The 25,505-nt window shown below is 41.2% G+C and overlaps 1 protein-coding gene across 1 annotated transcript in view; it reads right to left on the bottom strand.

The window, feature by feature from the left end:
* MMS22L (MMS22 like, DNA repair protein) overlaps positions 1-25,505 on the bottom strand; it is a 158,136-nt gene that overhangs the window by 34,717 nt on the left and 97,914 nt on the right. The window contains exon 15 of the mRNA XM_050949231.1: positions 693-883. Coding sequence (XP_050805188.1) covers positions 693-883 — 191 coding nt within the window. The remainder of the gene's footprint in view (positions 1-692; positions 884-25,505) is intronic.

The following is a 25,505-nucleotide window of genomic DNA, read 5'->3' as shown; positions in this document are numbered from 1 at the left end:
TCCTCAGCTGCCACAAATCAGCGTAGCTCCAGGGAAGCCAAAGATCTGATCCAGCATTCTTACTATTCACTGATACACTATCCATCTGTCTGGATTCGGAGTGGTATTTGCAAGATAAAATTCTAGCAACCCAACAGCTTCCAATACAAAATGACCAGTCAGAACAGTCCAATGTAATGTCAGAACATATATGAAAGTAAAAATGCTACAAAAAGTGAAAATGAAATTTACCTTTTAAAAAATATCTACATAGATGTCAAAACATGATACCAAAATGTAAATTATGTTAAACCATTAGCAATACTGAAAAAAAACAAGATGAGACAAACTTTCATGTAGAGCAATGGAATAGATATAATGTAATGAACTATAAATCATTATCCTTATTTAGATTACAGCAAACATTACAAATATAATTTAAGCTGTCAATGATGCAAAAAATCAAAGAGTCCTATAGATTCAAACCACTCCAGTATTATAGATCTGCATCCTATCAACAGAGACAGCATTTCATTTTTTGTTGTTGTTGTCAAAATATTTAGCACCATTATCACAGAGCCTTCTCTCTACATTTAGGTAGATTTGAGCTATTACACATGAGCAGGAATATGCCAAAATGTTAAAATGAATACAAGTTTGCATCCAGGGAAATAGCAAAGGAGGCAATAGAAAAAAGGAGGGTCATTGCTGACCTGCAGCTGTATCTGCAAGCTGTGGAGGAGGCAGTGTCTGTGACATCCTTTGGCTCTTCAAGAAGGGAAAAAAATTTCTCCAGAGAGCACTGGCAACAGGAAGGTGGTGCTCTTTAGCCACTAATGGAAGTTGTGTGTTTGGGCCTGTTTTCCCTAGCTGAGGTCCCTGGATCATACGTTTGTGCACACTCCTAGGGAGAAACAAAAACAACATTAACATGCAATAAATGAAAAAACAGATTTCTTCACAGTTTCTTTAAACTGTGCAGTCTGAGAACTGAAGGATCATTTTGTATAATTAAAACCTTTATGCAAGACATTATGCATACTAGTTATTTGATGGATGAATGATGGCATATTAAGCACCATAAAGTTAATGTTAATTACTAATGTCAACCATTAATTATATGCTTTTTAATATGTCAGATCAAAATGAGAAATATGCCGCTTTAAAATGAACATTTGCATTTTGCTGGCAAGACAAGTGAGACTTGCTTACAATCCAAAGTCAGGCACCTTTTTTTTTTTTTAATTGTCTGTAAGAGTGTAAGTGCTGGGTGTGTACATAAAAAGAGTAAATAATGAAAAATGCTTTTTCTTAATTGCAAGACTTAGTATTAAAGTTTACTTTTTAATTTGGGAAACCTCAGTAGATGCATGGTTGGACAAGAGCAAATATTCATGTTTTCCTGATGCACTGTAGACAATTAGGTTTGACAGCAGTGCCCATAGCTTTGTTAGTACAATAAGGACAAAAAAGTTACAACTACCCCACAACTCCCATCTCTTCGTGAGACAATGTGGCATAAATTCAATAATGTACTTAATTTTCTTTGATTCTTCTAGTACCATTCCTGCTACTTAATCTAATTTGGAAGTTGTGACTTTCTAGAGGTTTAACAGAGATATGTCTGCAGGGAATCAATGTTCTCAGAGAAATGGTGAGGGGGCAGCATTAATAAATTTGTCTGGTAGACTAGGATAGGAGGCATTACTGCAGTGGGCTGATCAACTAAATAACATGCTTATTAAAAACAATCTGCAGGAACACACTATCATTCCTGTTCCTATTTATCTTCTGGTCAACTCAATTGCAGCATTATTACATTTGCTTTATTAAATTCTATAAACAGCACTGTAAAGTCAGAGTCAAGATATTTATAAGATAATAGCATAGAGTTCCCCCCTGGGAAATGTGAAAGAATTATACAACTCATGACACTCATTAGGTCGTCTGGAATGAAATAATTTTAAATAAAGAACACACAGGCAGCGAGGTCTACTCTTAGCATGGTTGGTATTAGAAGTGTTTATCATTTCACCAAATTAGTATCCAAAAATTCTCCCAAACAGATAATTTTAACACATAAAGCAGACTAGCTGTCAAAGATAACAGATACATTATGGCTATCCGGAGGCAGCTATTAGTTTCAATGGGATACACACAGGGAATTTAGTCCCACTACTTTTTGATTGGTTACACTTAACACACTTATAATATAGGTTGTATAATGTAGTATAAGGCATCAAATATTTTGTTGAGAGGGACATGGTCCACACATGAGTAGGAGCCAGAAATTCCTGAATTCTAAGCTCACCTCTAGCATTTATTCCCTCTGTTGCCTTAGACAAGTAACTTGACCTTTGTGAACTTCAGTATCTGATCCATGGAATTGGGGTGGTAATATTTATCTCCACTTTCAAAGGATGCTATGAAGACTAATCAATGCTTGTAAAAAATACGCTTAGAAGATGAAAATTCTATTCAGTATAACAGTTGAGTAATCCATTTAAAGAAATAATCTCCAAGTTAACATGCATAAAAAGGTGCTTCTTTGGGATTTTCTCTGACACACACAACAGGTACAGCAACAACAGAAGTTAAAAAAACAGGTATGTAACAATTTGGGCTTATAGTAATATGGCTGAGTTAACTCTGAGCAGAAAAAAGGGAAAAGGGCTAACAGAATGAGTTAAAAAAATAAATGGAATTAATGGCTAAAAAAATCAGAATGGTTCTGTTTGTTTTAATAAAGGGAGGGAGAATTCCTTTTAGTACAGCAAATAAAATAACAAGGACCAAATTCTGTCCTTAGTCACATCTGTACGAACCTACTGATTGGTCCAAAGTCCTTCTCCTCTCCTCCAAATTGCCTCTCCAAAGAAACAGTGTTTGCATCTCCTTTAGCCATCTATGCCTAATGGAAGGATGTTCAGACTTCCAAAGTAAGGTAATATATTGCTGTGTCAGGAGAAGGGCAACATGCACTAAACACACACTTGCAACGAGGTAAATTATTAGAGTCAATAGGGCCTCAATATGTGCTAGCAGGGGTTCTCAAATTGGGGGTTGGGACCCCTCAGGGGGTCACGAGATTATTACATGGGAGGCGCAAGTTGTCAGCTTCCACTTCAAGCCCTGCTTTGATTCCAGCATTTATAATGGTGTTAAATATATTAAAAAGTGTTTTTAATTTATAAGGGGGGAGGTCGCATTCAGAGGCTTTCTATGTGAAAGAGGTAGCCAGTACAAAAAAGTTTGAGACCACTGTGCTTGAGTCAAAGTTCAGTCAGCCACCACCACCAATAAACAAACCAATTTATTGCAATAACAGCCACGCTTTTCATTTAGCAGTCTCGACAAATGAGCTCACTAGAAATCTGCTCCACTGCTGAGATCATATATGTTTTGTTTGCCATAGGTAAAATGGTCCTAATAGTTTCTGGAACCATTCGCCATCTCATTACAACAGTAAATAAATGCTTGGGTTTTTCTTTTGTTTTCATAATGCATTTTGTATTTTCGCTAAAACAAAGTGTTCTTCTGTTTACTAATAGACAAAATAAAATCTGGCTTTAGAAAAGCCGGGAACATTTGTTACTCCTGTTCACAGCCTGGAGGTTGTGCTGGATAATCATATAGCAGCAGTGTTCAGGAACACCTTTTACTGTTTGTGCCTGAACAGGAGATTGCAGCCATTTCTTTCAGGTTTGGTCCTTGCCACCAGGATCTGTCTCTTTGTCCCCTCCAGACTAGATTACTGCAAGGCACTCTAATTAGAGCTATACTTTGGGTCAATACAGAAATGTAAACAGGTGCAGAATGCCAGATTGCCTATTAAATGGAGGTGCATGTCTCTGGTGCTCCGTGATCTGCCCTAGCTGAATGTAGTGTTTATTTTGATCTATAAAGGCTTGGGACCCTGCAACTTGAGAGGCTGCCTTACTGTCTGGATATGATCAGCAGAGGCATTTGTGTTGTATCCCTCTTGATTTAAAAGAAATGAGACCAGTGGTAGAGCATTCTTTGTGAGAGGTCCTCAGCTCTGAAATAGGCTCCCCTCCCACAAGCCCCAGGTTTGAAATAGTCTAAATCCAGTAAGAGAAATGAGAAATTTTTAGGAATAAAAATAATCATTCACATTCACAGGAATGCTAAGGAGACATTTAACAGCTGAGCAAAGGTGTATACAGCAGTTTTAAATTACCTAAAGTCAATACATCCTTACAAACAAACATTAAAACCAACCCTGCCCGTACCTGGTTTCTACTGGAGAAGATAAAGGATTCGGACTAAGTATTGAGATATGTTAAAGGTAACAACCTGGTTAATCCTGTATTAAGGACAGCTTAACCTGAGGAAGAAACAGAAGATCTGCCCCCAAAATAGGACTTTCCTCCAGGATCTATGTAGATACAAGGGAAACTAGGGAGCCCAACTCTATCTACAAATGACTTCTGCCCTGCATGGTATCTAGCCCCTCTGCTCTTTCTGTACTGTATCACAGCCCTAGGTACTATGCTGACAGGGACCCAAATCCCCTCAAATAGAGAGGGGCATACCAGCATTGGAGGGGGGAGAGGTGGTTTAGATATTGCTAACAAGGTCAGCATGAACATACAACCATCCCACAGGGCAGGAGAAAAGAAACCACCATTTTCTGTGGCTCCCCCATCACACAGATCCTGCTTTCTGTGTGTGGGCAGCACTACCTATGTTCTGCACTCTCCGGCCAAGGCCTACTGCTGCGCTTACATAAGCAGATTGTACAATATATTCTGTAATCTGAATGAAATCCAGGAAATGTTGCTCAAAAACTGCCCAGTAACGTTTTTAGGTTGAGGGGTTTTAAAAAAAAAAGGGGGTGGGGGGGGCAGAACCAGCATCCTTGGACAAAACTAGAAAGACTGAGTTGGGAGACATCTATATTTCTAAGACAACAAATGCCCTCGATGCCTAGAATTTCAAATACTAATATCAGTTCTTTCAAAAAAGGCCAGAAGCAGTCAAATGAAACAAAGCATCTCTACAGCAAGACTGACAGCTTTGTATGGGTAATAATAGAGGCCTTATAAGAACATAAGAACGGCCATACCGGGTCAGACCAAAGGTCCATCTAGCCCAGTATCTGTCTACCGACAGTGGCCAATGCCAGGTGCCCCAGAGGGAGTGAACCTAACAGGCAATGATCAAGTGATCTCTCTCCTGCCATCCATCTCCATCCTCTGACGAACAGAGGCTAGGGACACCTTCTTTACTCATCCTGGCTAATAGCCATTTATGGACTTAACCACCATGAATTTATCCAGTTCCCTTTTAAACATCGTTATAGTCCTAGCCTTCAAAACCTCCTCAGGTAAGGAGTTCCACAAGTTGACTGTGCACTGCGTGAAGAAGAACTTCCTTTTATTTGTTTTAAACCTGCTGCCTATTAATTTCATTTGGTGACCCTTAGTTCTTGTATTATGGGAATAAGTAAATAACTTTTCCTTATCCACTTTCTCCACATCACTCATGATTTTATCTCTCTCTATCATATCCCTCCTTAATCTCCTCTTTTCCAAGCTGAAGAGTCCTAGCCTCTTTAATCTTTCCTCCTATGGGACCCTCTCCAAACCCCTAATCATTTTAGTTGCCCTTTTCTGAATCTTTTCTAGTGCTAGAATATCTTTTTTGAGGTGAGAAGACCACATTTGTATGCAGTATTCAAGATGTGGGCATACCATGGATTTATATAAGGGCAATAATATATTCTCAGTCTTATACTCTATCCCCTTTTTAATGTTTCCTAACATCCTGTTCGCTTTTTTGACCGCCTCTGCACACTGCGTGGACATCTTCAGAGAACTACCCACGATGACACCAAGATTTTTTTTTCCTGACTCGTTGTAGCTAAATTAGCCCCCATTATACTGTATGTATAGTTGAGGTTATTTTTTCCAATGTGCATCACTTTACATTTATCCACATTAAATTTCATTTGCCATGTTTGTTGCCCAATCACTTAGTTTTGTGAGATCTTTTTGAACTTCTTCACAGTCTGCTTTGGTCTTAACTATCTTGAGCAGTTTAGTATCATCTGCAAACTCTGCCACCTGTTTACCCCTTTCTCCAGATCATTTATGAATAAATTGAACAGGATTGGTCCTAAGACTGACCCTTAGGAAACACCACTAGTTACCCCTCTCCATTCTGAGAATTTACCATTTATTCCTACCCTTTGTTCCCTGTCTTTTAACCAGTTCTCAGTCCGTGAAAGGACCTTCCCTTTTATCCCACGACAGCTTAATTTACGTAAGAGCCTTTGGTGAGGGACCTTGTCAAAGGCTTTCTGGAAATCTAAGTACACTATGTCCACTGGATCCCCCTTGTCCACGTTTGTTGACCCCTTCAAAGAACTCTAATAGATTAATAAGACACGATTTTCCTTTACAGAAACCATGTTGACTATTGCTCAACAGTTTATGCTTTTTTATGTGTCTGACAATTTTATTTTTAACTATTGTTTCGATTAATTTGCCCAGTACCAACGTTAGACTTACCGGTCTGTAATTGCCAGGCTCTACCTCTAGAGCCCTTTTTAAATATTGGCGTTACATTAGCTAACTTCCAGTCATTGGGTACCGAAGCAGATTTAAAGGACAGGTTACAAACCTTAGTTAATAGGTTTCACAACTTCACATCTGAGTTCTTTCAGAATTCTTGGGTGAATGCCATCTGGTCCCGGTGACTTGTTAATGTTGAGTTTATCAGTTAATTCCAAAACCTCCTCTAGTGACATTTCAATCTGTGACAGTTCCTCAGATTTGTCGCCTGCAAAAGCCGGCTCAGGTTTGGGAATCTCCCTAACATCCTCAGCCATGAAGACTGAAGCAAAGAATCCATTTAGTTTCTCCGCAATGACTTTATCGTCTTTAAGCGCTCCTTTTGTATTTCAATCGTTAAGGGGCACCACTAGTTGTTTAGCAGGCTTCCTGCCTCTGATGTACTTAAAAAATATTTGACCACCACCTTTGGAGTTTTTGGCTAGCCGTTCTTCAAACTCCTCTTTGGCTTTTCTTATTACACTCTTGCACTTAAGTTGGCAGTGTTTGTGCTCCTTTCTATTTGCCTCACTAGGATTTGACTTCCACTTTTTAAAGGAAGTCTTTATCTCTCACTGCTTCTTTTACATGGTTGTTAAGCCACAGTGGCTCTTTTTTTAGTTCTTTTACTGTGTTTCTTAATTTGGGGTATATATTGAAGTTGAGCCTCTATTATGGTGTCTTTAAAAAGGGCCTATGCAACTTGCAGGGATTTCACTTTAGTCACTGTACCTTTAAACTTTTGTTTAACTAACCCCCTCATTTTTGTATAGTTCCCCCTTTTGAAATTAAATGCCAGTGTTGGGCTGCTGAGGTGTTCTTCCCACCACAAGGATGTTGAATGCTATTGTATTATGGTCACTATTTCCAAGCGGTCCTGCTATAGTTACCTCTTGGACCAGCTCCTGCGCTCCACTCAGGATTAAATCTAGAGTTGGTTCTCCCCTTGTGGGTTCCCGTACCAGCTGCTCCATGAAGCAGTCATTTAAAGTATCAAGAAATTTTATCTCTGCATTTCGTCCTGAAGTGAAATGTTCCCAGTCAATATGGGGATAATTGAAATCCCCCACTATTATTGGGTTCTTAATTTTGACAGCCTCTCTAATTTCCCTTAGCATTTCATCATCATTATTACTGTCCAGGTTAGGTGGTCGATAATAGATCCCTAATGTTATAGTTTTATTAGAGCATGAAATTTCTATCCACAGAGATTCCATGGAACATGTGGATTCGCTTAAGATGTTTACTTCATTTGAATCTACATTTTCTTTCACATATAATGCCACTCCTCCACCTGCACGACCTGTTCTGTCCTTTCGATATATTTTGTACCCCGGAATGATTGTGTCCCATTGATTGCTCTCAGTTCACCAGGTTTCTGTGATGCCTATTATATCAATATCCTCCTTTATCACAAGGCACTCTAATTCACCCATCTTATTATTTCGACTTCTAGCATTTGTGTACAAGCACTTTAAAAACTTGTCCCTGTTTATTTGTCTGCCCTTCTCTGATGTGCCAGATTCTTTTTTATGTGACTGTTTATCATCTGATCTGGCCCTTACATTATCCTCTTCCATCCTCTGCTCCTGACTATAACCTGGAGATTTTCTATTATCAGACTCTCCCCTAAGAGAAGTCTGTGTCCGATCCAGATGCTCCTCTGCAACAGTCGCCTTTCCCCCATCTCCTAGTTTAAAAACTGCTCTACAACCTTTTTAATGTTTAGTGCCAGCAGTCTGGTTCCACTTTGGTTTAGGTGGAGCCCATATCTCCTGTACAGGCTCCCCCTATCCCAGAAGTTTACCCAGTTCCTAATGAACGTAAACCCCTCCTCTCTACACCATCGTCTCATCCATGCATTGAGACTCTGAAAATCTGCCTGCCTACCTGGCCCTGCGCGTGAAACTGGGAGCATTTCTGAGAATACCACCATAGAGGTCCTGGATTTCAGTCTCTTCCCTAGCAGTCTAAATTTGGCTTCCAGGACCTCTCTCCTACCCTTCCCTATGTCACTGGTACCTATATGTACCACGACCACCAGCTCCTCCCCAGCACTACACATAAGTCTGTCTAGATGCCTCGAGAGATCCGCAACCTTCGCAACAGGCAGGCAAGTCACCATACGGTTCTCCTGGTCATCACAAACCCAGCTATCTACGTTTCTAATGATCGAATCTCCCATTACTAACACTTGCCTTTTCCTAGAAACTGGAGTTCCCTCCCCCGGAGAGGTAACCTCAGTGTGAGAGGCAACCCCAGCACCATCTGGAAGGAGGGTCCCAACTATGGGAAGGTTTCCGTCTGCTCCCATTGACTGATCTGCTTCCTTGGGCCTTTCTTCCTTCTCAACAGTGCAGGGGCTGTTTGACCAGAGGTGGGACAATTCTACAGTGTCCCAGAAAGCCTCATTAACATACCTCTCTGCCTCTGTTAGCTCCTCCAGTTCTGCCACCCTGGCCTCCAAAGTCTGTACATGGTCTCTGAGGGCCAGGAGCTCCTTGCACTAACTGCACACATACACCACCCACCCACAGGGCAGGTAATCATACATGCTACATGCAGTGCAATAAACTGGATAGCCCCCACTCTGATGCTGGGCTTCTGCCTGCATTGTTTCCTTGTTAATGGAGGGGTGGTTTACAGGAAGAGGTTTTGAAATGTGGTTTGGATTATAGGTTTTATGGGGGACTACAGGGGAACAGAAAGGACTGACAAGGAACCCCCGCTGCCTTCCCACTCCCCTTCCAAACTCCCTGGAGAAACTCCCTGTTAGCAGCCCCTGTTCGCAAAACTCCCTGGTTGCTCGTGCGTGCCTTTATAAAGCCCTGGCCTGAGTGAATGCCCCACCCACTGATTAAGGCTCAACCAATTACCAGAGGCTTCGAGCTTTCAAACCTTCCTTTGAAGCTCACGGCCTCCAACTGCCAGCCACAGCACACGGTCCTTCAAACAACCCAACAAACAAACAAACTGACAAACACAAGCTCAGCACACAGCATGTAATCCCCAAACACAAACAAACACACACTACAGACAGTCACTTACCCCACAGATGCTGTATTTGCTCCTCCTTCACCTGGAGAACTCCCTTGCGAAACTCCCTGTTAGCAGCTGATAGGCCTTGTGTCCTATGAGGCACAGTAGCCTAAATAATGAAGCACTCCTCCCTCTCCTGCTCCAAGTCTTCCCCTCAGTGCCCCCAGTACAGTATATTCACTACACTCTCTCTTATTCAGTCATTTTGAAGGCAAATTCAATGTATTTTACATTGGTCCAAATCTTTGGTTTTCAATACCAGTATTGACAAATAACTGCATCACAGAAGTTGTTGGAGGAAAACTGAGATTTTGAGGGGGGGAGGTGAGGAGTCTTTTGACACCTGGACTCAGAAAACTGGGGGAGCTGGTTCTGAATTTTTGGCTCCTGGGTGAATTGAGAAGTTTTGATTTGGGGGAAGAGGCTTTACATTGCCTCTTTTGGGCATGGGCAGAGGGGACTACAAATCTGGAAGTGTGGGGGGAGGGCAGCTATTAGGTTTTCTCCTCTGCACCCTGCCAGAAAATCTGCCACTACATCAACAACGATAGGAAAGAGTATTACTCTGATGTTTCTGCTAAATGACCAGGAGTGAAATATTTGTCAAAGTTGGCATTATTTAAAGTAGCATCTTTGAGCATCAGTGTTAACAATCCGTTGATATGGATGAGGCAAGTGCCTTAAAAAAAAAGAAAATGTAGATTATGGAGTACAATTACATAGTAAATCCAAAACAAAGGGCAATCATTCAGCAATTTATGCAGCCACAAAAATCTTGGCTGCATAATCATACTATATACACAAACCTTTGGTAACAATGCACTTGAAGCTTGTACAGTATTGCATTTATAACAAGAGCAAAATTCTAAGATCTTTGTTAGAAAGGATAGTCTATAAATTCCATTCAATGAGATAACAGATCTGATCACTGAACAGTATTCTAGAATTTAGTTAAGATTATTCATCCACGTTTACCTTTTTCAAACATCACAAACATCAACACTCCTATGCCCTTTTTTCTTTAAGAATTATTGTTTCTTACATAGTTTGGATCATGAACAAGTCTTCTACAGAAGTCACAAAAGTTCCTTATTTTTGGCAGAATGATTTAAGTCTTCAGTGGCTATGTTTTCATTCAGCATACAACAAAGACAAATATTTTCAAATGAAGACACCCTCCACTGGACTCTGAAATGACTTCTAAAATCATCTACGTCTTTTGTTATATTGCTCATGCTTGTCTTGGATTTTCCCTTAAAAAAAAAAAAAGAAAAGAAAAGAAAAGACAAGACAACCAACCCCTTCAGAGATTACTGATGGTGGAATTCTGGGCCAAAAAAATTAAAAATTCTGCACACACAAAAAAAAATGGCGCGCACAATATTTTAAAATTCTGCAAAATGTATTTGTCAAAATAACACAATGTAATCACACCAGTTTCAATTATTTTTGGTCATTTATTTCAAAAGACCTGTCAGCAAGCATGTCTGTAACAATTCAGATGACAAAAAAAGGTCTAGGAATGTTTTTTGACAAATAGATTCCTTACTAGGCATATTAATACAGAACTCTGAGTAATAATTCTTGTAAACTACAATACAGAACTGTATTTCCCACACTCCTGCAGAAGCATGCAAAGGCTTGGGGGAGTCAGGGGTAACGGAGGAGCTCAGGGAGAGGGAAGTAATTGCTGCGAAGGAGCCTGGCTGTGAACTTGCAGGGTTGTTGGGTATGGGTGGGAAAAGTATGGAACAGGTTTTGGGGGGGGGGGGCAGTGGGGAGGGATTGTTAGGGAGCTTCCCCCATGCAGACCCTGGCTGACCCCTAGCCTCTTCCATTCAATTAGGCACATCAGCCCGCCCCCATGTGTCTCTGTGCCCTCACCCTGCCACTCCCCTGTCCTTATGTTCCTGTACCACCTCCCACCGTTCCCATGTGTCTCTGTGCTGAGGGATGCTGGAACAATTTTCATAGTGGGGGTGCTGAGAGCCATTGAATCAAAGTGTAAACCCTATATATAATGGAAACCACTTCAAGCAAGGGGGTGTGGCAGCACCCCCAGCAGGCCTAGTTCCCAGCATCAATGTCTGTGCCCTCACCCAGCCACTCCCCTATCCCTATGTAGCTCTGCACCTCCCTCCCCCATGGCCCTGTGCCTCCACTCCCTTTCAGCCTCTGCACCAGTTTGTCCTCCCCCATTAGCCCTTATGAGCCCGTCTGACCTCCCCTAGCATCCTATGATGTCTGTCTCTCCCTAGCTCCTGTCTCCTGACCTGGCCACAAGTGCTGTGAAGAAGGCAGGCTTTCTCTTCCCTAGCTGGCTGTGAGCTGCAGCTTTGTTCTATTGCCACAGCGCCTTGGGTGGACAAAAGGTGGAACCGCAGAAGTTATTTTCTGCTGGGGGCTGCTGCTGTTCTTGCACCACAGTACCCTCTGATAGGCAAAAGGCAGAACTGCAGCAACATTTTGGCAGAAGCTTTTTTCTGTGCAAAAAAATTAGAAGTCTGAGAGGCTTATTAATTATGCACATGCGCAGTAGCACTGAATTCCCCCGAAAGTAAGAGACAGAAATTCAAGGCAGCAGCTACAAGCAAGTCTTCATAACTGCTCTGCAAGCTGTATACCTTTCAATAGGAAGAGGGTCTTAAAAAACAAGTATAAAAAACAAATAAATGGTATACAGGAAGCAACTAGATCCCACCTGTAAGTCCTAACTAGGCACCTATACCATTGGTTACACATACAATACTTAAGACATTTAGGTACACCTATTCCTTAAGCACAAAAATTCCTAGCACATGCAGAGCACACCCCTTTGAAATTCACTTGAGCATGGACGCCTAATATAGGCATCTAGCTAATTGCCTATCAGATCAGTTAGATAAGACAAGTATAGAAAACTCCACTATGGATTCCAGACTCAACCCTCCTTTTGAGCTGGATGTCTGACACTTGTGTTGAGTGGCAAAGAGGTCTATTGTGGGATTGTTCCGGCCCATGAAGATGTCTGCAAGTATCTTACTCATTGTTCAAGAGAAAGTGCCTGATGAGACTGTCCACTAGTGTGTTCTGCAGTCCAGGTAAGTGTATTGCCACTAGGTACATTTGATGGATGATGTGCCAGTTCCAGAGCTTGACTGCTTCCTGGAAGAGTGAGGAGGATCTGATTTCACCTTGTTTGTTGATGTAAAACATGGTGGTCATGTTGTTGGTCATTATGTGCCCCGACTGTCCTGAGATCCAATGGAGAAAGGATCTGCAGGTCTTCCAAGTTTCAGGCATTGATGTGAATTCTCCTCTCTCATGTGGGCCATAGGCCTGTGTTATTGGTTCATCCATATGCGCGCCCTATCTTTGTAAAAATGCATCCGTGACTATCATCCTGGAAGGTAGAGATGCTCTGAATGGGTCCCCTCCTTCCATCATCTCAGGGAGGATAAGACCAAGGGTGGGATGATAAGGGGCATGTCCAAGTGACATTTGGAAGGTGTGTAGACCAACTTCAACCAACGTACAAGAATGAGAGGTGAAGTCTGGCGTGCCACTCTATGAACATGCAAGAGGCCTTATGACCTAGAAGGGGCAACATTACCTCACATCAGTGTTTGGGTTTTTTCTAGCTGAATAATTAGGGAGATGAATCTGTCCTGAGGGAGATAAGCCTCAGATCTGGAGGAATCCAGGATCTAACCTCATGAAAAGGTCAAGTATAACATGCACAGCTTCTGAGATCTGATCAGATTTTCCCCACACCAGACAACTGTCCAGGTAAGGGTATATGCGGACACAGTGTCTTCTCAAGTGATCTGCCACTACTGATAGCACTTTGGTGAATATCTCTGGTGCTGTAGAAAGTCCAAAAGGCAGCACCCAGTATTGGGAATGGTTCTGTTCCACCGTACATCTCAGATACTTCCCATGTGGTGAAATGATGGAAAAGAAGAAGTACGCATCTTGAAGGTCGAGAGATGCAAACCAGTTGCCCAACTTCAGTCAGAGTTATCAATCCTAAAGTGATCTAGAATTTTAATTTGCAAATGAAAGTACAGACATTCTGCAAGGCTAGGGTGGGCCGTCAACCTCTTTTTTTTCTTCATAAATAGAAAACAGTTGCTGTAGAAACCCTCTCTAAGGTGGAAGGACCTCTTCTAACGCTTCTTTCTCAGAACAAGAGACTCTCGACACAGATCCTCATGAAAAGAGACAGGGAAAGAGGATAAGGAGTAAGCATCCATGGACCATTAGTTGTTGGTGATAAGAGACCAAGTGTGCCTGAAGTGAGCTAAACGATTTCCGAAGATGATATCTATTTCTGGACTCAATGGAGGCAGGACACAACCTTGGCTGTCACATCAAAATGCGTGCTTCTGGGACTAGGAAGACTGGGAAGTTTGTGGCAGAGTAGTGGGCAGTCTTCTCCTGTGGAAACACTGTCATTTCCTGGGTGGTTCCAAAGACCCTTCGTGCAAAAGAGAGGCTGGATTGGTTTCTGTGAGCGACACTGCTGTTTCATTTACTTCCTTTTAGAAGCTGGCTTGTGGGCTCTGAGGGAATGCAAGGTGGCTCACGAGTCCTTTTTCAGAGTGTGCAGAGACTCATCAGCTTCAGAGATGAACAATAGGCTCCTTCAAAGGGTAAGTCCTCCACTGTGTCTAGACTTCCCTGGGGAAACCTGATCCCTGAAGCCACAATGCCCCATGCCTGACTACAGCCATTGCCATTGTTCTGGTAGCCATATCTACTGCATTCAGCACTGACTGGAGATTTGTTCTGGCCTTCACTGACTAGCGACATGAAGTTCTAATGAGTGTCACTGGGAAGTCTGCCTGCAAAAGCAAACAGTCTCTCACAAATCCAGGCTAATATTGCCTGATAATTGGCTATGCAGATCTGTAAGCTCTGCCTGAATAAATCTAGTCTCTTTCGCTCTCTCTCTTTTGGTATGGATTGGAGTTGTTTTGCCTTTTTGTTCACCGCAGTGACCACAACGGTAGAAGAATTCTGCAGCCTTAGGAGACACCTGATATTTTATATTTGCCAAACAAAGAAATACTTGGTGCCAAGGCAGCTGTCTGCCATAGGGTACCAGCAGGATCCATATAGTTAATTGGGTGGGTTGGAGTATGTCTATCAGAAAGAAAACATAAAATCGTCACTGATAAAGTTTACAGATGACATAAAAAGGGGGGAGTGGCAAATAATGAAGAAGATAGGTCCCTGATTCAGAGTGATCTGGATCACTTGGTAAACTGGGTGCAAGCAAATGAGTGTTTTAACGTGGTTATATGTAAACATATATATCTAGGAACAACAATTGCAGGCCATAATTATGGATGGGGAGACTCTATCTTGGAAGCAGTGACAGATGGGAGGTTGTGGTGGATAATCAGCTGAACGTGAGTTCCCAATGCAACTCTGTGGCCAAAAGGGCTACTGCAACCTGGGATGCACAAGCAAGAGAATCTCGAGTAGGAATAGGAAGGTTATTTTTCCTTTGTATTCGGCTCTGGTGCAACTTTTGCTGGAATACTGTGGTCCAGTTCTGGTGCCCACAATTAAAAAAGAGTGTTGATAAATTGGAGAAGGATCAGAGAAGAGCCACAAGAATGATGAAGAGGTAGAAAAGCTGTCACAGTGATAGATTCAAGGATCTCAATCTATTTAGCTTAACAAAGAGAAAGGTATAACACAAATCAATGGCTAGAAGATGAAGCCAGAGAAATTCACACTAGAAAGATGGCAAAGTTATTGACAATGAGTAATTAACCATTGGAAAAATTTACCTAGGCTCAGGCTGGATTTTTCATCACTAACCATTTTAAAATCAAGATTGGATGTTCTTTTGAAAAAAGACAGGCTATAGGAATTATTTTAGGGGAAATTCTGTGGCCTGTGTTATAGAGGAGCTCAGAGTAGATAGGGGTCGTCAACCTCTGGCACGTGGCTCGCCAGGGTAAGCACCCTGGTGGGCCAGGCCAGTTTGTTTACCTGCCTCGTCTGCAGGTTCAGCGATCGCGGCTCCCACTGGCCGTGGTTCGGTTCTCCAGGTCAACGGGGGCTGCAGGAAATGGCGCAGGCCGAGGGATGTGCTGGTCCTGGCTTCCTGCCGCCCCATTGGCCTTGAGCGGCCAACTGTGGCCAGTGGGAGCTGTGATCAGCCAAACCTGCCGATGCAGCATGTAAACTGGCTTGGTCCGCCACCGTGCTTACCCTGGTGAGCCGTATGCCAGAGGTTGCCAACCCCTGGAGTAGATGATCACAATGGCCCCTTCTGGCTTTGGAATCTACATGTTTGTGTGTCTGATCTTGCAGCTCCTCAATATGGATTTGAAGGGCATCAACCATTCTTATTAATAGCTCCTGGATGCTCTGATAATCATCCACTATGGCCTCACTGGGAAATGAAGAGGAAAGGATTCTCCAGGCCAGAAATGCAGCCTCTAGTGCAGGGATCAGCAACCTTTGGCACATGGTTTGCCAGAGTAAGGACCCTGGCGGGTCGGCCCAGTTTGTTTATCTGCCGCGTCCGCAGGTTCGACCGATCACAGCTCCCACTGGCCACTGTTCGTCATCGCAGGTCAATGGGGACCGCGGGAAGCATCAGCCAGCACATCCCTCAGCCCATGCCACTTCCCGCAGCCCCCATTGGCCAGGAGCAGTTAACCGCGGCCAGTGGGAGCTGCGATCAGCTGAACCTGCAGGCATGGCAGGTAAACAAACTGGCCTGGTTGCCGATCTCTGCTCTAGTGCATGCTCTCTCATTACTGTTGTAGTCTCCAGATACACAGTTCTGTAGAGGAAGCAGCCTTCTGGTGGTGGTGGCGTCCCTAGGTCCAAAGTTGCTCTGAGTCAACCAGGGACCCGAGGAAGACCACATGAGCATTGGTGGGTAACAGCCTGGTCAGAGGATAAAGAACCATGAGCCAGATTCTGTGGGACTCAATATCGTTCTCATGAAGAGTATGTGGATCCTATATAAAATGTCGAGGGCTGCAATAACAGTCCTAGTGACGATGTATGTTGCTGCAGTAAAATCTTTTCATCCTCCAATTCTGAAGATGAATCCAAAGAGAATGCACAGCTTGGACCCACGGTCAGTGCTGTGAGTTAGGGGAGGATGGTGCCTCACTACTAGACATTGTTGGTGCCAACTGCAGTGCTGAAGTCAACAGCAAAGAGAATTGAGGCTCTGGGTGAATCTGCAGGTCCACTGGTGTCAAATATCTAAATGGTACCATGTGGGGTGTCACAGGTGGTTGCACAGGATCCAGGTGGCACAGCAATCTCCACCACCGTGATTTAGCACTACCCCAGCTAGCTTGGCTCCAGTGCCGGAATGGTTGGTACCAGGGCCCTTGAAGTAGTTGGCACTGGGTTTTTTCCCAATGTTCCAGTTTTCAGTACCAGGTGTTTTGATGCTGTATAGCTGGAACTAGTATGAGACTGATGTTCAGCGGGGAACCGTTCTGGACCATGATGTGTCAGGTGTTGTTTAGTGCCACAGAAGGGTCTTCTTATAGAAAACCCTAGTGGATCACCTGTCCTGGAACTTCTAGCTTCTTGAGGTCTATCTGAGGACACCACTGTCATCGTAGTCATGATTCAAGTTGGTGTTCTCAAAAAACCCTCACTTGCACTCTGCGGCTCAGAAGGAGGGGTCTAGTAGCCTAGCTTGGAATTGGTTTCATCGACTTGGTCATCAGGAAGACCTGAAGGTCTAGCTCAGGAGCAGAAGGACATGCAGAGTGCACATTTACTGAGAACATGCCATTATCCCAGACAATAGAAGCATTTCAAATGTGCACCTGATGCTGAGATAGCTTCTTTGTAAGAGGGGCAGCATTTAAACCCAGGTGAACAGGATGGCACCATACCAACCGTTAAATTCTAACAACTGAAGGTCGTTAGCTAACAAAGTACTAAAACTACTAATTATTTTACGAGACTAAAGGTAAAAATCTGTTAAAGAAGCTATAAAGTAGGTTGACAGTCTCTCAGACTGTTGGGCTCAATCCCAAAGTTGTAAGGCAGAGAAAGGAACTGAATGGCAACAGGTGCATCTCTCATACCCCCTTGCAAAGGTGCATGAAGACTGAAGAGCATATGTGCACTCTACAGATACTGTTGGCCAAAAGACTCCAATCTCTAGTGCATGAGGTACATGTGCACCATCAGCAAATGTGCATATGGACAATTGCTCAATGGAACAGTTTTTACAGAGTAAATTCACTATATCTAGTGAAATTTCTCCAAACACATCAAAAGTACTTCTCACTATCAAAGCAATGAGCACAGTATAAATGTTTGTATTTGTGTGTGTTTACCTATATATACTGTTTAGTTTGTATGCTGTTTGGGGCATGGTATAGCTCTTGTCTTATCTGACCTACAACAATGGGACTCTGATCCTGATTGCAGCCTCCAGCTACTACCATAATACAAATAAGAATTAATCTCTCAGGAAGTCAGAAGTTCAAAAATTAAGCTGGTTTTGAGTTCTCCAAATACAAAGTTTCTTAATATGTGAGAAATGGGTTTTCCATGCTCTCATAATCAAAAAACCACACAGAATTTTGCCAAATCTTTAGAGAAATAAAAAGTTGGATTTCAAGATAGTAGCATGAAAAACTGCAGCCCCAAAATATTTTTCCCCCTTCAAAAAAATAGAAATGCTTGAAAAGAGGGGTTTATAATGAATGTGTCAGTATCAACTGAGCTATAATGATAGCATTTCTACCACAGTGCTGTAATGCAGACATATTTTATCATTATTTTTTGAGTTCTGCTTGTACAGACATTAATGCTCCTCCATCAGCTTAATATTTATTACAACATCTTTCGGTGTTCTTCCAACAGTTTTGTCTGCTTCAATAATCAAAAATAAACTGCATGCTGAAACGTTTACTACAAAAAGGAGGGAAGGGGGAAATGTGGGAGGGGAAAACACTCAGAACAGCAAGCCAGTTTTTGTTAAATGCTTCCATAACTCACCCATTTCTGCACAGGCATTCTATAACAGAAAGGGCTGTACCCCATAATTACAGACGACACTGTGTTACAGCACGTATTCATCAGAGGCTTCTGCAATACCTAGGCAAAACACTGTGATGGCGGGACAGATTGAGATGTTTTAAATTTGGGATTTTATGTCTTTAAATGGACATAATGAAGACAACTGATTTGATTCAATTTAAAGGTGTGCACGTTGTACAAGCCAAACGAGTTGCCTGCTCCACTAGCTTTATTATTGTTGGTTGTCAGTGTACTAAAACTTGGAAAAGTCCTCCAAGAATGGAGCTGGCAGGCAAGCAGATGGTGTAAAGCTCAGGAGCACAGACCTGAACCACTGCAGCACTCTGGGTTGGAAAACAAGTTGCCAAGATGAAAAGCTGGGATTTTAGCCATGTTGCAAACCCTTGATTTAGGGATTCTTTTGAGAGAGAGCGAGACAGCGCAGCGTCAGATTTTATGCCTGTCAATTGTGACAACCTCTTTGTAAGTCACAGCCTGTGGAATGCTTTTTAAAAAAAGTACTCTTAAGCCAACCTCAGTTTTCCACATGCAAACCTGGAGACAATGTTAGAGGCTATGCTGGGAATTTTGCCTCTATCTATTCTCTAATGCAGGTTATGCATTCAATTTTTCTTAATTGTAAAAATATTTGTACTACTGAAATAAAAAGCTAACAGAACACTTCAGGTCTCCCAACAGATGAGTTAATCTCTCAGTGGAAGCACCTTAGGTACTCTCCCTGAACACAGCATGGATCCAAATGGTACTACTATAATTTTTTTAATAGATCATATAAATGTTCTGATCTCAATATAAGAGTACAGTATACTCCTGTTTTTAGTGGCCGTTGACACAACAGACCCAACAGATAATAAACCTCTAATGTGACATTTTATACAAGCAGAGTAATTAAGTGTATTAAAAATCCTTTATCTCCTCCTATCAAGGAAGAAGGCCTATGGGTATCCAAATTTCTCATTTAAATTCAGCCTAGGGTCACCTATCTAAGTTAAATAATATCAATACAGAAATGCTTTATACTCAAAGACATGTTCACTGCTTAAACATATTCAACAAATTATGCAAATTAAACAGAGCTGGTAGAAGATACAAATATCCTAAACCATTTAACTATTTGTGAGATTTGACTATACCCATTTTTTCCAGAACAAGTTCCAAGGCTGTAACCAAGGTTCAGCTTAAAGGAACTTTGTATTGGTAAATACAATGCAGCTATAGTAATATTTTCTCACTAAGTTACCTTACTGGATTATGTGCATTGGTATATATGATACAGGTTCTCAGCAATTAAAAGGAAAAATCAATCTAAACATCAATAACTTGTATCAGTACATAATTACAATATCCACAGTTGCAAAAGGTGTCAAGTATCAGAGGGGTAGCCGTGTTAGTCTGGATCTGTAAAAGCAGCAAAGAATCCTGTGGCACCTTATAGACTAACAGACGTTTTGGAACATGAGCTTTCATGGGTGAATACCCACTTCCTCAGATGCATCTGAGGAAGTGGGTATTCACCCACGAAAGCTCATGCTCCAAAACGTCTGTTAGTCTATAAGGTGCCACAGGATTCTTTGCTGCAGTTGCAAAAGGAGATCTTTTGTTATTTTTCTTCCTTTTAATAAATAGAAGCAATTTAAATGTTAAGAAATCTCAATTTTTTTACTTGTATATTGCTTGCACAAGTAATCCCAATAGTTACATTACTATTATTACTACATTGCATTGATATCTCCCATTTTAACATAAAATCAAAAAGCCCTCGAACAGTGATACCCTTTTAAAGAAAAGTTTTCCAAGTTCAATGACATTTTTAAAATATTCAGTTGGATCAACTGTTTTTCCCCATTTATAAAATGCAGCTGCCTATGTAGTAAGAAATAGAAAACACTCCCTATTCAAATTGTAGCTGATTAGTCGCAACAAATGATTGTACAACGTATGTGGTGATATACAGTTTGGCCTGTACTCCACTGGATAAGTATGACTACAGAAATGTGGCTTCCCTTTGCCTGAAAAGCACAATGAAAGCTGAGACGGTGGCAGACTTGTTTTCATCTCTAAAACCTCCATTAGGAAGAAATCTAGCACTTTTTTCAAAAGCATGAAGCCTTCAGAAAGACAAGCCAAGAGTCTGAGGTGGCCAAGAGAGGATAGATGCCCTTCTCATGGAGGTATCCAGACCACTCTGGATGCCATAACAAAGTCCTCAGAGAAGTCAGCTTGCAGTCTAATTTAGGATATTCACAGCAATAAGGCAGATTTTACCTAAATATGTTAGGATCGATCTTTTGCAGGTGCTGGTAGTGGTTTTGATTGTTATGTCAGCCTGACTACCTGAGAGCCACTGGAGAGCTGCAATGGAAAGTTTAGGGAACAAACTGAATTGGGAAAGGTCAAATCACAAAGAGCAATAACTGATGTTTGTGGAGATAACTACTCTGTCCACATCCCTGTTTAAAGGATCATTAGTTGGCTTGCCTTGGGCAAGCACCATCAAGTCCATACCGGAGTGCGCCATCCAGGTGTTCAGGATGGAAGAGTTCAGTTTGTTAAACTTCCACACAACTTCTGGATATAACTAAGGCGACAACCAGGGTGCTACAGCCTGTTTTGCCCATTCTGGGTATGGAGGGGTGATTAGACAAATCTTTCTCCACGAGTCCTACACTTTCTTGTCTATTGCATGGATCCTATGGTCCTTGATCATGAGACACACTAAGTAGTTCCACGCCTCAGGAGATAGCCATCTGGGGTTCTCTGAGGAGAAAGTAATAGGTTGTAGAAAAGGTGGGTGCTTGATGGGCGGGGTATCATTCAGAACTAAACCCACCTATCTTTCAGGTGTATCCTGCTGGCAGCCACATGTTCAGTCCCACGTATTTTCACATGTATGTCCCCCATATTTTCCATGGCAGCTCTCCAATGGCTCTCAGGTAGTCAAGTTGACAATAACAATCACAACCCACCACCAGTACAGTAAGGCACTACAGTGATGTGATTTCTAAGGCGCATTAATGTGCGTGCACTTACTGGTCCCTGTAGATTCTGCTCGTGTGCACTAAATGTTCCCTAGTGCACTTTAACATAGTGCGGTTTGAAAAAGTACTACATTAAAGTGCACTAGGGAACATTCAGTGCACACCAGCAGGGGCTACAGGGACTAATTAATGTGCAACACACTGGTGCCCTTTAGAAATCACACCCCCATACTGTGCATTAATCTCCCTGTGACAACACTGTGTGTGTTCACTAATAGTTTAAAAACTAACACAGAACACCCAACAAATTTATTTTGCTCAAAAGGTGAAATGAAGATATACACAAGATTAGAAACCCCACCCCTCACACACACACCCCCGTAAAACATGGGGGTATGGAGAAGGAAAACATTCAGAGTTACAGAATATTGCTTAGCTCTTCGTTCCTTAATCTAAGCTCTTTCACAATTTACAGACCTGGGATAGCTACTTATATTGTTCAATAACAGAAAATGTCTCTCTTCAGTATAACCTGATTTGTAAGACTTACCTTGCCTCCTGCCAAAACCTTCTCCCAAGACTCACTTTGCCACAATGCCTAAAAGAAAATCAGCCAATCTGTGTTCCATCCTGCAAAGTACTGAGCAATTTTTCCAAATCCAGACAAACATTTAGGGCTTCATCCTGCACCATTCAAGTCAATAGGAGTTTTACCATTGACGTGAATGGGAGTGGAATCAATCACTATAGTATGTGCGTAAGTGATCTGTTAGATCAAGCCAGACCTCCCAACACCCTTCAGGATCATAAATCTTTCAAACAGCAACAGGAAAGAGGAAGATTATAAAAGTGGAAAATATAATTTTCAGGCAGAACTATACAGTACCTGAAAATACTTACTTTTTTAAATCCATATTTTTAAAAAATATTGACTCAATTTTAAGTTGATGAAATCTAGAGCTGACCATTTTTTTAATTCATAAAAAAAAATTCAATATTCCTAAATTGTTTCCATTTCACAGGGTTTGAAACAGGCTCATTTTTAATTTTTTCTATTTTTTTCACAACATTTTACAAATCAAAATATATCAACACAATCAGTGAATAAAACATTACATAATAATTTCAGTATTTTTAATTTTGATTAAAGTTCTAATTAAAAATGCCATGACAGTGCTCCAAAAAAAGTCCATTTTTCATTAAATACTTCTGGGATTTTTTGATGTAAAACTGTTGCTTAAAAATTTTAAGACGCTCTAATGCAGGGGTTCTCAAACTGGGGGTTGGGACCCTCAGAGGGTCGGCGAGATTATTACATGGGGGGGTCGCGAGCTATCAGTCTCCACCCCAAACCCTGCTATGCCGCCAGCATTTATAATAGTGTTAAATATATAAAAAAAAGTGTTTTTAATTTATAAGGGGAGTTTGCACTCAGAGGCTTGCTATGTGAAAGGGGTCACTAGAAATTTTTTTTTTTGAGAACCACCGCTCTAATGGACTCTCGCTAACAACCTCTGAAGACATCTTTAGCCCAATTTTATTTCCCAAATATTTTAATCCCCACAATTTTAATCTGCAGCGTGGTGTGGGAAGGCTTAAAGGAAAAGACACTAAAAATAGCTCAAACGTATCTATATTCAATTTTGTATACACAATAGTAACTCATAGTTTAATATCTGGTAAGGAGGGATGAAATCCATTATGTAAGCCAGAACAGCAGATCATCATCTGCATACAAGGCAATCTTCCTTCACTGCTATTTCTATTCATTACGAGATTGGAACACACACCAAAGCAAACAATGAAAGAGGAGAGAAAAAAATCCTATGAGATATTCCTAAATAGGGAGATAAAATAGATGGATGTCAGAAGATACAAAACTTGAATACATGATAACCAGGTATCTTGTTTCCAAATTTTCAGCAAGCATGATATTGCAACTTTCCTGGTAAATCTGTTTTATTCTTTATGGAGTGAGACAGCTACTGTATTAAAGGATTTTGCTCATGTAATAAATCTTCTTTTTAGTGAGTAAGATTACATTAGGCACAAAATACCCCTACTCAGATTGTTCCCAACATCTGAATTGTTCCCCATACAGACAGTAGAGCTAATTTTCTGTCATTCAGGAAAAATTCTAGGCTTGCTAAACTTTTACTATCATCACCTCTGAAACACAGTAAAAATCGCTGTTAGAACCAATAGTTTATTAGATCAAAGCCACCATCAACAGTGTCGACTCTGCCTGGTTGTGTTAACAAGAAAATGTTTTACGAGTTCCACCACTGGGCATCAATTTAACTTCTAGCACCAGCAATGCTGTAAAACCATGAACGTAATTTATTTGGTGACCTGCATGTGTGGGAAGCAATATCTAGGCGCAACTTCTCACAGTCTGACAAAATGCTTTGATTTGCACCATTCAGATGATTGAACAAAGAGAGTTTAAGCAATCACCAACAATAGCTTTTATCTCCAAACGCACTAAAAATTTATTACTATATGAGTGCAACTTATTGCTTTAGAACCAGTTTTGATAAAATAGAAGAGATTGGATAAATATTACATTTTCAACTTGTACACATCTTGTCCATTAGGTTTAAACATTGGAAAAGCTTCATGTTTAAGATAAATATCATTTTTAGTTGATTCCACCACACACAAGAGTCACAATGTCTCCATGGTAACCTTTTTGCTTACACATAGTTTACAATACATGTTCATTCCCAGTTAAGTGAAGTCTATAGAAAATAGTCATTTAAGGCTCCTCAACTCTTTATTTTCTTTTCCTCAGTGCTTAATGCACTTAGAAACATTTATTATGCCTCCCTTATATATTTGATAAGTGTATCCCCTAATCCATCCCACTGTGTCGTGACAGGACTGATTTAATTATTCCTAAACCGCCTCTAATATACTGGTATCTAGTCTAGCCCTGCAGATCTCTGGTGATAGCGATTCAATAACTTACCTTGGCAGCTTGTTCTAATGTTTAGATGTTCTTACTGCTACGCAGAATTTCCTAGTGTTTAGCTTATCATTTCTGCTCTACTTAAATTTTTCCTCATCAGTAATATGGCATACACTTCCAGAAAGGTTCTTTTTTTAAAAATCTGTAACACACAATATGCATGTGTCTTCAAATGGGGGCGGGCGGGAGAGGAGAGGAGGGTTTTCTTTAAGATGATGAATTTGCAGCATATGATTTTCCCCCACTTCATCACTTGTTCGAGGAGGAAACTGCTGATTGAATCATCATCCGGTGGCATACTGAAGCAATACATAACTGGCACCAGTAAAAACCAGTGCATTCCTCTCATCTGCCTCTGATTTTCTTTTTCTGTACTAAGCATCCTTTGACCTACTACATTTCATTTGTCTGCAGCATGCTACAAAATTTGCTTTGCAATATGATGCAGTGGAATAAGGGCTGCTATTCTAAAACAACTTTGTCCAATATTTAAAGTGCAAAGCTTTTTGCTCTACAGCTGCTAAACAAGATTTAAAAGATCTTGCAAGACATACAGAGTTAAATGTTTAAGCTGTTTTTCTTATCTTGTTCTTCAAAATTCAAAACTAGAAAATCCCTTGAGTGGAAAGTCAAAGAAAGGCTGCCATCCCTTCTAGGGTTAACAGATGCTTTTGTAAGATTTTAGGTCAGATTAACCTTTTGCTCACAATAGTGCTGGTTATTGGTTTTATTTTTACAGTCTTTAACTCAGGTAAAAAATCAATATGAAGCGAGACAAAGGGCTCTAGAGGCCCTGGCTACACAGCCTTTGGTTTGGCTCATGCACAGTCCAACAACATGCTGAGGCTGGGAAGGATTAGCCTGCTTGTGTTGAGTAAACCGATGATACTCAATAAACAGTTTCTGTTGTAAACCCCTTAGGACGTG

This window comes from Gopherus flavomarginatus, chromosome 4, assembly GCF_025201925.1.
Source record: "Gopherus flavomarginatus isolate rGopFla2 chromosome 4, rGopFla2.mat.asm, whole genome shotgun sequence".
NCBI lineage: Eukaryota > Metazoa > Chordata > Testudines > Testudinidae > Gopherus > Gopherus flavomarginatus.
This window is presented reverse-complemented; position numbering and strand designations above follow the sequence as displayed.